This window comes from Arctopsyche grandis, chromosome 7, assembly GCF_051622035.1.
Source record: "Arctopsyche grandis isolate Sample6627 chromosome 7, ASM5162203v2, whole genome shotgun sequence".
Lineage (NCBI taxonomy): Eukaryota > Metazoa > Arthropoda > Insecta > Trichoptera > Hydropsychidae > Arctopsyche > Arctopsyche grandis.
Window position 1 is genome coordinate 27,688,745 of NC_135361.1, and position 12,391 is coordinate 27,701,135.

Below are 12,391 nucleotides of genomic sequence, written 5' to 3' on the forward strand. Positions count from 1 at the left end.
TAAAAGTAATTGTATTTTATTTAAATAATATCACAATTTTTTTAATAATGTAACAATATAATGCGTATCGATATTTAAGGCCTCTCAATCAGACCACACTACATTTTCTGTACCAGATATCCTACTAACTAATACTGGAGCTTCATTAGAACTAGGCCAGATCACACTTTCGATCCAAGGCACGAAAGCTGAAACTCTAGTATAAACGGATGTCGAGCCAACGATTCCACACCCTCTTCCGGCGGAAGTAATTCCGATGACTGTGTAGGTGCAGTGTACTCCATAATTGTAAATTTGTAGAGGACCACCAGCATCTCCCTAGAAGTGATAAATTTCAATTGATGCAAACGAAGACAACATTTTGTGACAGCTCATTCGGGGAACAAACTTATTTTAAATAGATTTTTCTTTCTGGGAAAAACACAATACCTGACAAGTATCTTTTATTTCCGTTTTACTACCATAACATATTTGAGTGGCATTTCTGATTCCATCAGGTGCTTTTTTAGTATTAGAATACTGCTTGTTACATTCATCATTTGTGAATTTATCTAAAGTAACCTGAAAACATTTTTTGAAAATTATATATGACATTTTAATTGCCTCCTATGTATTTTGACATAAGTAGACGTTTGATAAATTTCATAGAATAATTTTTAGTTTTTTTAATTAAATTAATTTAATTTGTTTTCTTTGAATAATTTTCAATTTGTTTCATTTCATAAAGGTAGGTTAATAGCTTAATTAGTAGGTTAAAATATACAAAAAAATGTTTTACATATAATATATGATAACCCTTTTATGTACACATAATGGGTCTATTCCGTTCGACCGACTCACATTTACTTGACTCACGTTTTTTCGTCTGCTCGAACTGAAGTTTGTACACGTGTGTTGTATTCGAAATGTAATTTTAGTTGTAATATATTCAAACTGGCGTTTTAAATCAATAATATTCGAATACAATTCAGCAAGCACAAATATACTTTCAACAATGTGCGCCAGTTGTGATATAACAGTCGAGTTTTTCAAATTATGAGAGTCTAGACAACGCAAATCGGTTGAACGGGCACATACATACGAAAACTCATTTTTAAACACAAATGAACATATTTACTTTATTTGGAGTACGTACTTTAAGTAATTTTTTGCTATAAACTGTAGATCTGGGTTCTGTACTTCCAAAACCAGTGGCTATGGCTTTTTGGTAATTCACTTGATTGCCCACGTGCAAACAAGCAGGCCGTATTTTTTCGCTATATTTGATCCTAAAATCAAAAATCCATGATTGATTTTTATTTTTTATATTGGTAAATAGCTATATATCTTACGTTTTATCTAGTTTTATAAGTCCTATGTCGTTATAAATGAATCTACTGGTGTAGTTGGGGTGTACCACTCTTTCTATCACATTAAATAGAAATTCAGGCGTATGCTTATCCATGTCTTCACCTCCTAGTCTTACGTATTTGACCATATTCCTGGAGCAAAATAAGTATGTGTAATTTAGCTGAATTAACTATCGAACGAGACGTTGGGAAGCAGGAATTTCTCAGATATTGAAATGTTTCAAATGGGAGGAATTTTGCAAATTCTCAAAGGTTTATTTACTTCTGGATATATACCTTTACAAAATGATTGAATAGAAAAAAATGAAAAATTTACGTACCCACTAATAGGATTTAAGCATTGTGCAGCTGCCATGACCCACAGCTCACTGATCAGAGAACCACCGCAAAACCAATCAATTTCGCTTCGATAATCGTTATCATAACCAAGTAGCGCCTGATGTGGAAATTCGTCAGGTTTGGTGGAAATACCTCCAACTATTATCTCCACACCTGTATGCTTGCACGTGTCTCTTCTCATTTTGGGGGAAAACGAACCTGTAGAAAGTGGCACACATGGAAACACCGAGTCCGCCAAGTCAATACATTCTTAAACAAAACGGACGTATTAAATTATTTGAAAGTGGATTTTTATGAGCATATTTCTTTTTTTCATTCGTTACTTACTGTCCCATGCCTTTTGACCAGTTCTGCTGACTGTGATGGCATCTTTTGGAAAGTCGCATTCTTTGTACGTCGAAGAACCACTTGGTTTGACTGGAGCTGTAGTCGTAGTTGAAGCATCACTAGGACAGCACACCATTGTTTGTGAATTAGAAGAACTACAAATCTGAAAGAAATAGAAGCTTGAAATAATATATGAGAAAGTGACGTGAGAAGTAGCGATTATTTTGGGTTTGGAATTTGAATTTAACATTAAATTTGCTTGCATGTATAATATATGAGCGTCACCACCTTTATCCACAAAATTCTCATTTCTGAAAAACATACATATAAGGCTATCCGTCAAAACAAGTGCAAAATAGTGCTTAAATCTCTTGAAGGTTTATTGTCCTTTAAATTTAAATTGAAATATGTGGTATGTCACATAATTGTATAAATAGTGTAGTGTTGGGGTGGGTTCAGGGATACAAATCATTTATTCTACGACTGAAAAGGTCCACACGGAAACGCCGCTCTCTCGAGAATGTCCAGTATATCGTGTTTCTCTCCTAATAAAGGCAGGTAGCCGAGTGCTTTTACATGCAGTAGTCCGAACAGCCCCAGCATTCTCCGTAAACGTTATTTCCCACAAACTCGGAATTCTCCACGTCACATTGATCCAAAATCTTACCTTATCATAGTTTATATTTATTTAAGTTTGGAGCATTGTGGCATTATAGGAATCCCTAATGCGTCACAATAGTCAAAAACATACATATGTATGTATATATACACAGAAAAATACATTTATACATAGTCACAGCCAGCACCAATATACAAGAACCAGCCATAAATAAAAAACATCCCTGCGAGGTCCAAATGAAAGAGAGAATATCAAAATTCCATTCATACATCACATACAATTACAAAAGTAGTGATGAGCAGAGATAGGCGCGACCCAGGGCTTTGTGAACAAAAAATGGGTTCGCCATTGTCTATTACATTGAAAAAAAAATCTAGAGAGCAATAAAAAAAGGTTCACAATAAAAATGGACAATACGGCACCGTGATGCGCCGGCCTATAGTGATGAGCGCAGGCTACCAGACAGATGGATTGAAATAATCCCCGATAACTGAGGTGGAAAATATCACATTCAAGAACAGTAACAATAATTTAATTGAGAAGTTCTGTTCTGAGAAGATGGAAAATTCGATATTTGATATGAAAAATTGACATACTGTTCATTAATGGAATTTTTTTAGGATGATAGGGGGGAGGGGAGGTGCATTTTTTCAAATTTTTAGATAAAACACCACTTAAGTATACAATTAAATTAATTCTGGATTTGGGTTTACCTCCTGATTTATCCCATCTTTATTAGTTTGCTGTTGGGCTCTTTTGCAATCACCTAGCGTCTTACATACGCCCTGAGTGCCATCGATTAGTGAACATGCATCTACAATTAAATATATACAGTATATGTATTTAGGTACGAAATATTTGTAAACTTTGATACTTTTATTCGTTCATCCTGATAAAAAAAATTGAGATTGACTTTGTAATTCGTTGATAATGAAATCCTCATGACTGGAAATACTGGTGATAGCTGTGTGGGTGTTGGTCTGACAGGTGGTCCTTAAGGTATTGAGAATTCCAACGCTGACTACGCCCACGAGATGCCACCGGAGAGTTCCTTTATCCAAAATTCTAACGAGTATACCACCACCGCTGTCTCCGTTACAAATTGTCATATCTGAAAAATAGCAATTAATTGAATAGCAACATTAGCTTGAGACAAAGTCACGGTGACAATCAGACGGTTTATCCAGTGCCAGTTTTAGGGGGGGGGTCAGGCAGCAACCGAGGGCGCCAAATAAGTTAGGGCGCCGCTTGATGCGCCAAAAACGCTTTAAAATTAAAATTAGAGTACCAAAGGCCCTACAAAAATGTAGATTAGAGCGCCAAAGTCCCCCTTAGAAAGTACTTTCTAAACTCAAATATTTGTACTCGGCAAATTCTATTCAAACAATCTATGTACTAGAGTGAACCGAACTTCAAATTAAGCTCACCGCGAATTCAAAATTTGATATTATTAGCAATGAACTTATCAAATGAATAGCATTTCTTTCAAATAAAGTTCTAGGTAAAATTAATCCACTCATTGTAATAAATTTTATAAAACACCATAATTTACAAGAATTATAACCAAACATTTGGGTTGATATGCTTTTGCTGACACTGCCTGAAACTGTAGCAAGGTCTTAAGGCCCGAAAAAGGAGGATGATAATCCATTTTCTAAAGGAGTTTAGAAAAAAATGCCCGAGGACGCCATTGGGTGTAAAGCCGGCACTGGGTTTATCAATCGTAATTCTAGAACAGTCAGACTAGTTATGAGTTTTCTCAAACATTCGTTTATTTATTTCTAGAATGAGATCTGTTAAATTGATTAGACACGATAAGTCTCGGGCTTACTTCTGGCACCCTTCACACAGAATTTGGTCGGACTCACAAACTTAATGAACTCTCTTGGAACCTCTCTTATGCAATCGTTGCGATTAACCAGTAGTATATCTGCTTTCATTAACATGTCTGATGAGGAAAATTGATCCCCCTCTACAGTGACCCCCCAACCTACTACCTGTCAAAAATAAAGAAAATTCATACTTTTTACCTTTTACGTAGTGTTAAAATGGAATCAATGAAATATTACTACAAATATGAAAGTATATACTGACTTTTGCAGGATTATTGGGAGAGGAATAGGTTCTTAAAATTGCATTGTTGACATCGAAACAAGCGGCGTGAACTTGAGGATAAAAATCGAAGGGAGTCCTTACAACTATTATAGCAATGTCATCTTCCAAATTGTTGTCGAATCCATAATAAGTGCTCGGAATTTTGATTGTTTCGATCTGAAAGAGAAGTATCAATTCATCATACACAATCCAAACGAATAGTTTTGTATTGTTGTTATATTATTGTTACGTACGCCGCGGATTAAGCGAATAGAATCCCAGAGACTATGTGACCGTTCAAGGGTTATCTGTTAATGGATTAACTAAGTGCTTGGACTTAGACCAACGGATATCTGTTATCGGGTTAACTAAGTGCTTGCACTTATTTTCAGGATTATATCTGGAAGTAAGTATAACTCTAAGTGCATTTAGGCTAAGCAATGACCGTTATTAGTCCTTTCTCAGAATCGGTACGGGAAGACCCAATGCCGTGGAAATACATATCCGAATACGTGACCATACAACAGGTAAACAGATTAGACGTCCTGAGAGATCTACCCTTTATAAGGCGGTACGTAGGCGATATCATGTCATTCTGGACTGAGCACTGCCAGTGCGTGTATCTTCTTAATCATTAATAAACGCTGTGAAACGACTGTTGGCCTTTTACTTGGATCCTCCACCCACCCCTACGCAACATTATCATGGGCACACACAGGAGTGATCCAGTTGATTCGGAAAAAAAACTTTTTGTATTTTATATGGTTCGGTGATTATTCCGCAAAAAACGATATCGCGTACTCACTGAAATCTCGATCATGGAACATCTGGCACCCAAAAATTCCAACAATCCAAAGTAAACCACGCGAAATATTGTACTAACGAGAACTAGAGTGCCAGATATTGAACGATTGTCGTGCGCACCATTGCAATTTGGGCAATAATCCGATTACCCCAATAGTTTCATATTGATGTGATATTATCATGGCCACACACAGGGGTGGTCCAGTTGATTCGGAAAAAAACTTCTTGAATTTGATATGTATATGTACATAACATATAATGTTTTTGGCGCGCTTGGAAAATATCTAATTTGGCATCTTATTATTTTATTTTATCGTATTAAATATATTAAAAATTATTAAAATGTAAATTTGGAAAATCAATATAAAATTAGAAGAACTAAAAGATAAACATTTTTTTATAAATATTAAATATTAATCTATTAGAATTATTGTAGTTTGAAAGTTTCAAACGAATAGTCGTTATCAAAGTATCTATTGTTCCCTAATTAATATTCTATTGTTTATATGATTAAATTATATATCCGACCTTTATCCCTGTTAAATTTTAAATAATTTTGGATAATTCGAAAATTATCACATCCAGCACCTAGTTGCTACTACTTAATTCATACTTATAATTTGAAGATACACACATTTGAATAAAAATTGATTGCTTATTCAAGTTTACTTATTATTGAAAAGCATTATTATACCATTTTCCTTTGAATATGAGGGAATTCGTCTTTTTCTTTATGATCCCATGCCCTATAAAGCTTCCCAGCCGCTACGGCGTAGTAATCTTCGTACGGAGTTTGTAAAAAACAGTGAGCAGCTTTAAGTAAATATTATACAAGAAAAGATTAAATAAATATTAATAAAAAAATTATCTTCCTGTATTATTATGATCATTATACCGCTTATAACATATTTTCTGCTGACTATTGTACCACCACACATTTGTTCGTATACTTGATTTTTATTTAGCTGGTACACTCCCACGTGCCAAGGGGATAAATCTCGCTCTTCCAAATCAGCATTTAGTAGGAAGGTTGTAACTTTAGCATTCTGTCTACCGCAATCTGACAGGAAAAAAAATATATAATTTGAGATTTTTTAATCGAATTGAATAATATGAGACCAAAAACTTAAAAATCAATTTAAGAAATCGACGTTTTTCAAAATATAACCATTTCTAATGAACGATTTTAAAACAGGTGGGTAATTTCACTTTGTAATACCAACTTTTATAAGAATACCAATGCTGGGTTACCTACCGATTTTTTTAAAATTTATACATATGTACGATGTTGCCATTACGGGCTTTGTCCCAAAACAACAGATATGATCTATTTTTTTATGCATTTATATACTGTAACGTGGGAACACGAGAGAGAGTTTCTACTGTCTAAGTACATTTGTGGGTGAACAATAGAGACCCCGGATTAGGCTAAGGGGACTCAGTAAGTGCCCGAACAAGGGATACGCTGGAGCTCTCACAAACCTGGACGAGTTATTGTTAAATTTTACATTTATATCTTAATTTTATGCACATCTGTTGTTTGTTTATTTTCAATAAATAAATAAGCAAAATAAATGACTGTTGTCAGCCAGCAGCATGGCTCGGTAGTTGCGTCAATGCTAAGGAATTAGAGGTCACCGGACTCTTCCCATGAGCCGAACTTGATTGAAAAGAATTTCCTCCGAGTATAATCTGTAATGATGTTGGTCAGACTTGGATATTTGTGATTCTCGATGTCAATCTTTTCTTATCAGAGTTTGGCAATTTATCTGATTTCATCGTTGAAACGGTTCCTCATGAAATTGGCAAAACCACCATACCATACCAACTTTATCACCACTATTTGAACATGATTTCAAATAATTATAATATATAAATTTATATATGTACAAGTTTAATAATATAGATGTAAACCCTTAATGACACCATGGAATAATATGAATTTAATATAAAATAAAATATACTTAAGTTCTGGCCTGCATCACCGGGCCAGGGTTGAACCCATAACCCCTTAGCTGATAGCATTATACGCTAGCCACTGAGCTATGTTGCTGGTTATACTTTATATATAGCTTCATTTAGGAATATTGATACATTTGTATGTACTGTAAAGTTCCAAGACGCAGTTTTTATATATTTTAGATTACTTGGTTAACAAACCAAAATTTCTTTATTATCTTAAAAAACGTTAAATTTATAATATTGGTAGATAAACTGCAACTTTAACTATGGAACGATGATGAATTTGAAATGAGATACATAAAACTTTGTTTCAATAATTAACTTTGGTTCACTTTGTTCTGCTGCTGTGCTGACCGTCACTTGCGGGGTCGATGTTAATGATTACTACTCTCAGAGTCTCGATGGTGATGACTAACTAATGTGATCGAATCGTGATCTTCATATGTATATAAATGATTTTTTATCTTTTGGGTTGGAAAAAGTCCGGCATTCCTGGGTTGGGCAAAATCCGGCACTCCTGTCTTATCTGACTATCCCTTTACAGAAATTTTAATGGGCTTGTTACTCAAGTATATGAATGTCAGAAAGTGAATTCGGTTATTGTGGGAACTACATTGATAAGCGAGGTACATAACAGTACATATATAAACATATAAAAGGGGATACAACTCACCAGTAGTACATTCTCTCAAAACATCGGTCCAACGCCCATTTTTACAAGTCGCTGGATTTAAATTTTGATTCTCATTGGGCTTGTGCAGAAATTTGCATTTGGGTGTGACCACTGCATTGTAGTCCATAAACTTTTCGCATTCTATATTTCTATTGTTTAACGAACAGGTGAAGTCTAAAGTTAACGAATCGGGGAGTTTACATTTCTCTGAAAAGGGAATTTAAATAATTAAGCGGACACGAAAATCAATCATTTTGTATGACAAATTCATCATCACTTACTAGCACACTTCATGGAACCGATCCAAGTTCCATTAGGCCCACAATACATACTCTGACTTCCAGTTCTGGTGTACATGTCATCACATTCATAAGTAAGGGTTGAATACGAATTTACATTTTCACCAGCGGCAACAGTAGCTCCATTGATTAAATATTTACCAAATATTGGATTTGGCGGAGAAATGCATCTAAATCACCGAAAAAATGTCTGTTACGGTATTCTAAAGATTTGAATGATTTTAGATTTCCATGGAAGGAACTTGTTATTAAAATAAAAAATACTATCGACATTTTCAAAGCAAAACGCGATATCAAATTCTCGTCTTGTTATAATCAATAATTAATATGCGACTTAATGATTGTATCATTATTATAAATATGTACATATGTATATGTACATACATATATATATATATATATATATATATATATATATATATATATATATATATATATATATATATATATATATATATATACATATGTACTCGTAAACAGCAAGATAATTTTGTGTGTAATAAAAATGGTGTGATAACCCTGTATATATAAACTTACCCTTGAGCTAGAACACTACTCATATCTGAAAAAAATAATATTTCAAATTATTATGGGAAATTTAATTTTATATAATCAAAAAAATATATTTAGGATCATTCTTAATCGTAGCTTTAATTGAATATTTAGTGTTTTATTTGTTATCAAATTGAATATACGTTTGAATTTCGGAAAATATACTAGCTTGTGAATCCGATGCCTCAGTGGTATTTGGCCTTAAAAGCTGGCCAAAAATCAAAAATTTAAATTTTCAAAAATTGAATTTATGTTGGGGTTCCAAAGCAGATAGATAAATATGACGTTGACGTTACCTGGGTTAGGGAGAAAACACACATCGATGCACGTGGCATGTGGTATTCTTTAGATACTTTTAACCATGCGAAAAAAATGGGCCGTGCCTTGCACATATTCATGGAACGCCCAGAACGCCTCGCCCTAAAATGAACCTCTGCAGGGTTTTCGGTAAAATTGTATCCTTGTATTTATCCTTGCTTGACAGTAATCGATAGCGGTGTATCCCATATTTGAAGAAATGTAGAAAACTACCCACAGCGGGGAGTCAAGCGCATGATGTGCCGTTCATTGCGGTGTGTTTTCACCATTAAGCTCACTTGTCAAATGTAGTCGCAGTGGAATCCTGTCATTTGTGTGATACGCTTGTTTTCGTTATCGGCATTTTGTTGTTAACAACTGTGATTATATTTATGCTAAAAGTGTTTTTGGTGGAAAAACTTTGTATAGACGTTGAAGAACAAGATATGTCCACTTGATTAAATTAAGTTTCATTCCTTTTAAAATTTTATTTTACATGATTCGATCTGTCAACAAATCCTAATATTTTCACTTAGGTTTTCTTTACTCTTTTCTCCCAAAATAATGTTTTAAAACGTATTGTGTCTATTTTAGCCGAATCAAATATACGTGATCTCTACGTTTATTCCAGTAAAACAAAGTTTGCCCGAATTTGCCCCTTAAATAATAAATATTAATCAATAATAATTAATTGTATTAAAAATAATCAATAATAATAAGCGTATTTTGGAACTCCAAGTTTTTACTTATTTTCAGTCTTTCATGTCTATGACCCGAACGCATCCACATGATATAATAAGAGGAAGTACCGAAAGGTTTTTATTAAAAAATTCAAAGATTGAGAAGAAAAAAACTAGTAACTGTTACAAAGTGCCCTCCTGCGAAACTTAAGAAATTTCGAAAAATTATCAATAATTTTAAGATTTTTTACAATCGTCAATAGATCGCATGTAATAGTAAAGAAAGTAATTTTTTGGTATGAAACGTAAAAAAATATTTTTGGCCAGGTTTTCAGGCCAAATACCACTTTATGCGATGGAGCTGCTTCAATGGTTGGAAAATATCGAAGATTTATTGCATATCTGAAAACAGATTTACTAAATATTTTTTAAATAAGGTTGGGAAGGACATGGGTCACTTAATATTATAATAAAAACAATAAATGTCATTAAATCAAGTCCACTTCGAGATCGCCTTTTTCGACAAACATGAAAACGAGGAGGATTTTGAGCGCCTTCTATTTATTACACATATATGTAAGTTCTTTGGTTATCGAAGGGTAATTGTCTTAATTGTGTTGTTACTAGAGACCCGTATTTTGGGCATCTATTTTTGTCAATTTTTGCATTTTAGCGTTTTAGGGCATTAAAAATGTACAATTTACCATCTATTTTTATGAAGAGTTTAATTAAATAAATAATAAAAAATTTCGATGAATTTTAATAAAATTTATATACCTACATATGTAAATACAATTTAAAGACAAAGACAAAACAATTAAAAAATAATAGGAAAATTCAAAAATGTTTTGAAATTAAAATAACAATGAAAAAAACATGAATATAAAAATATAATACGAATTAAAATTTATTAAAACTCAACATGGAGCATATTTCTACAGATTCTTATTTGAGATTCGTGCGACGATCGGTAACAATTATATTGTATTTACTAAAATACCTTTCAGCATCCACACTATGGGTCACCAAATAAATTTTAGAGCTGCACATTCAAACTCTTCATATTTAATTTTTGTTGCCATCAATAATAGCAATATATCTTGCGTGGATTCACTTTTTATATTCTCTATTAATTGTCCAAAAAAGTGCTGATATCCTTCCAAACATTGAACATTTTTGATGCCCTAAAAGGCTAAAATGAAAATGCTAAAATTGACAAAAATAGACGCCCAAAATACGTGTCTCTACTTATGACATGTATTTCTAAAAAAATCATCGCGATCTACCAATATAAAGGGGACGGGAATTAAAAATCTTTTATACAGGGTGGCTCACGAGAAATGGGTGGTTATAAATTAAATGGTACTCCATAAATTTTTTGGGTGAACATTATTTGTTGACACAGAAATAAAAGTTAAAGTATTCCATTCTCAATTGTTTAGTTGTAAAAAATGATATCACTCAAATGCCATTTTCACGAATACACGTTTGAAACCACTCTTCCCAGAACAGGGCAATGATCGGTTTAAAGTCGACTGATTGGACAGTTTTGGTATTTTTCAACATGTATTAAAATTATTGAGAATTAAAGCGAATTGTATTTATATTTTTTTTAATTGTAATCTAATGAATCAAAAATAAGATCGACTATGTAAATGAAAATTAAATTATAATTACTTACAATTTCAATTGAAATATTTACATACTATTTTTTAGACCTGGCATTGATTAAAATAATGTTATCACACAATGACGTAGCTCACATCAGATCATAAGGTCATATAACATACAAATACATGAGTGGTGAAACGTTCAATTTCTATATTTGGCATTTAAATGTACATACATATATAATGAAAAACTTTATGAGACCTATTCAAGTTTTAGAGAGCTTTATATTATATAGGTACATAAATATGTACATATATATTTATATAAATATACCTATATATTGTCTTTATACGCATATATGTTTCTATGCATATGTCAGCCGTTTTAAATATAATGTTCACAGTTAAGTTACTAATTAACAAATTAAATCGATAAATGCAGGTAACCTGAAAACTAAATGAAATGAACTTACTTGATAGAATTATTAATATCCAATTCCATCTCATCCAGGTAAGCATAGTTGCGGATTATTTTTACGTCTTGAGCGGATCGTCTCGAGTCGAATTCTGAGGCGACTTGTTTTTATTTTATCTAATTTACATACTCGATAAGACCACATGACGAACCCATTTCTAGATTCGCATATTTTGTTTACACGAAAAAGCTTCAATTTAAACCAAATACTGAAACATTTCCTTAAAATCGTATACGAGTATTTGTTTTATATTGTACTAGTTGTTTTACCCGGCTTCGCTCAGTATTTGTAATATAAACATCTTCAACAT

The 12,391-nt window shown here is 33.0% G+C and overlaps 1 protein-coding gene across 2 annotated transcripts; it reads right to left on the reverse strand.

The window, feature by feature from the left end:
* On the reverse strand, window positions 1-12,212 carry LOC143914464 (uncharacterized). 2 transcript variants are annotated; one of them, XM_077434690.1, is made up of 16 exons: window positions 12,079-12,212; window positions 9,004-9,028; window positions 8,449-8,636; window positions 8,168-8,374; window positions 6,428-6,592; window positions 6,227-6,345; window positions 4,729-4,905; window positions 4,466-4,631; window positions 3,548-3,745; window positions 3,348-3,448; window positions 2,016-2,178; window positions 1,670-1,937; window positions 1,332-1,481; window positions 1,136-1,268; window positions 430-561; window positions 1-318 (listed from the first exon to the last, which is right to left on the reverse strand). In XM_077434690.1, exons 1-16 carry the CDS (start codon window positions 12,122-12,124, stop codon window positions 85-87), a joined length of 2,472 nt encoding a protein of 823 aa, XP_077290816.1. In that variant the 5' UTR covers window positions 12,125-12,212; the 3' UTR covers window positions 1-84. The 2 variants fall into 2 exon arrangements, with proteins under 2 accessions (XP_077290816.1, XP_077290815.1); XM_077434689.1 differs by having other exon boundaries at window positions 2-318; window positions 4,466-4,627; window positions 4,725-4,905; window positions 12,079-12,177.
* Between the last annotated feature and the right edge of the window lie 179 nt (window positions 12,213-12,391).

Excerpts from the sequence above, each read along its gene's own strand:
- LOC143914464 (XM_077434690.1), bottom strand. The coding sequence starts at position 12,124 with ATGCTTACCTGGATGAGATGGAATTGGATATTAATAATTCTATCAA. Across the intron at positions 8,637-9,003 it reads AGTAGTGTTCTAGCTCAAGG|ATGCATTTCTCCGCCAAATC; the intron begins GTAAGTTTATAT and ends TCGGTGATTTAG. Across the intron at positions 3,449-3,547 it reads CATTATCAACGAATTACAAA|ATGCATGTTCACTAATCGAT; the intron begins GTCAATCTCAAT and ends ATTTAATTGTAG.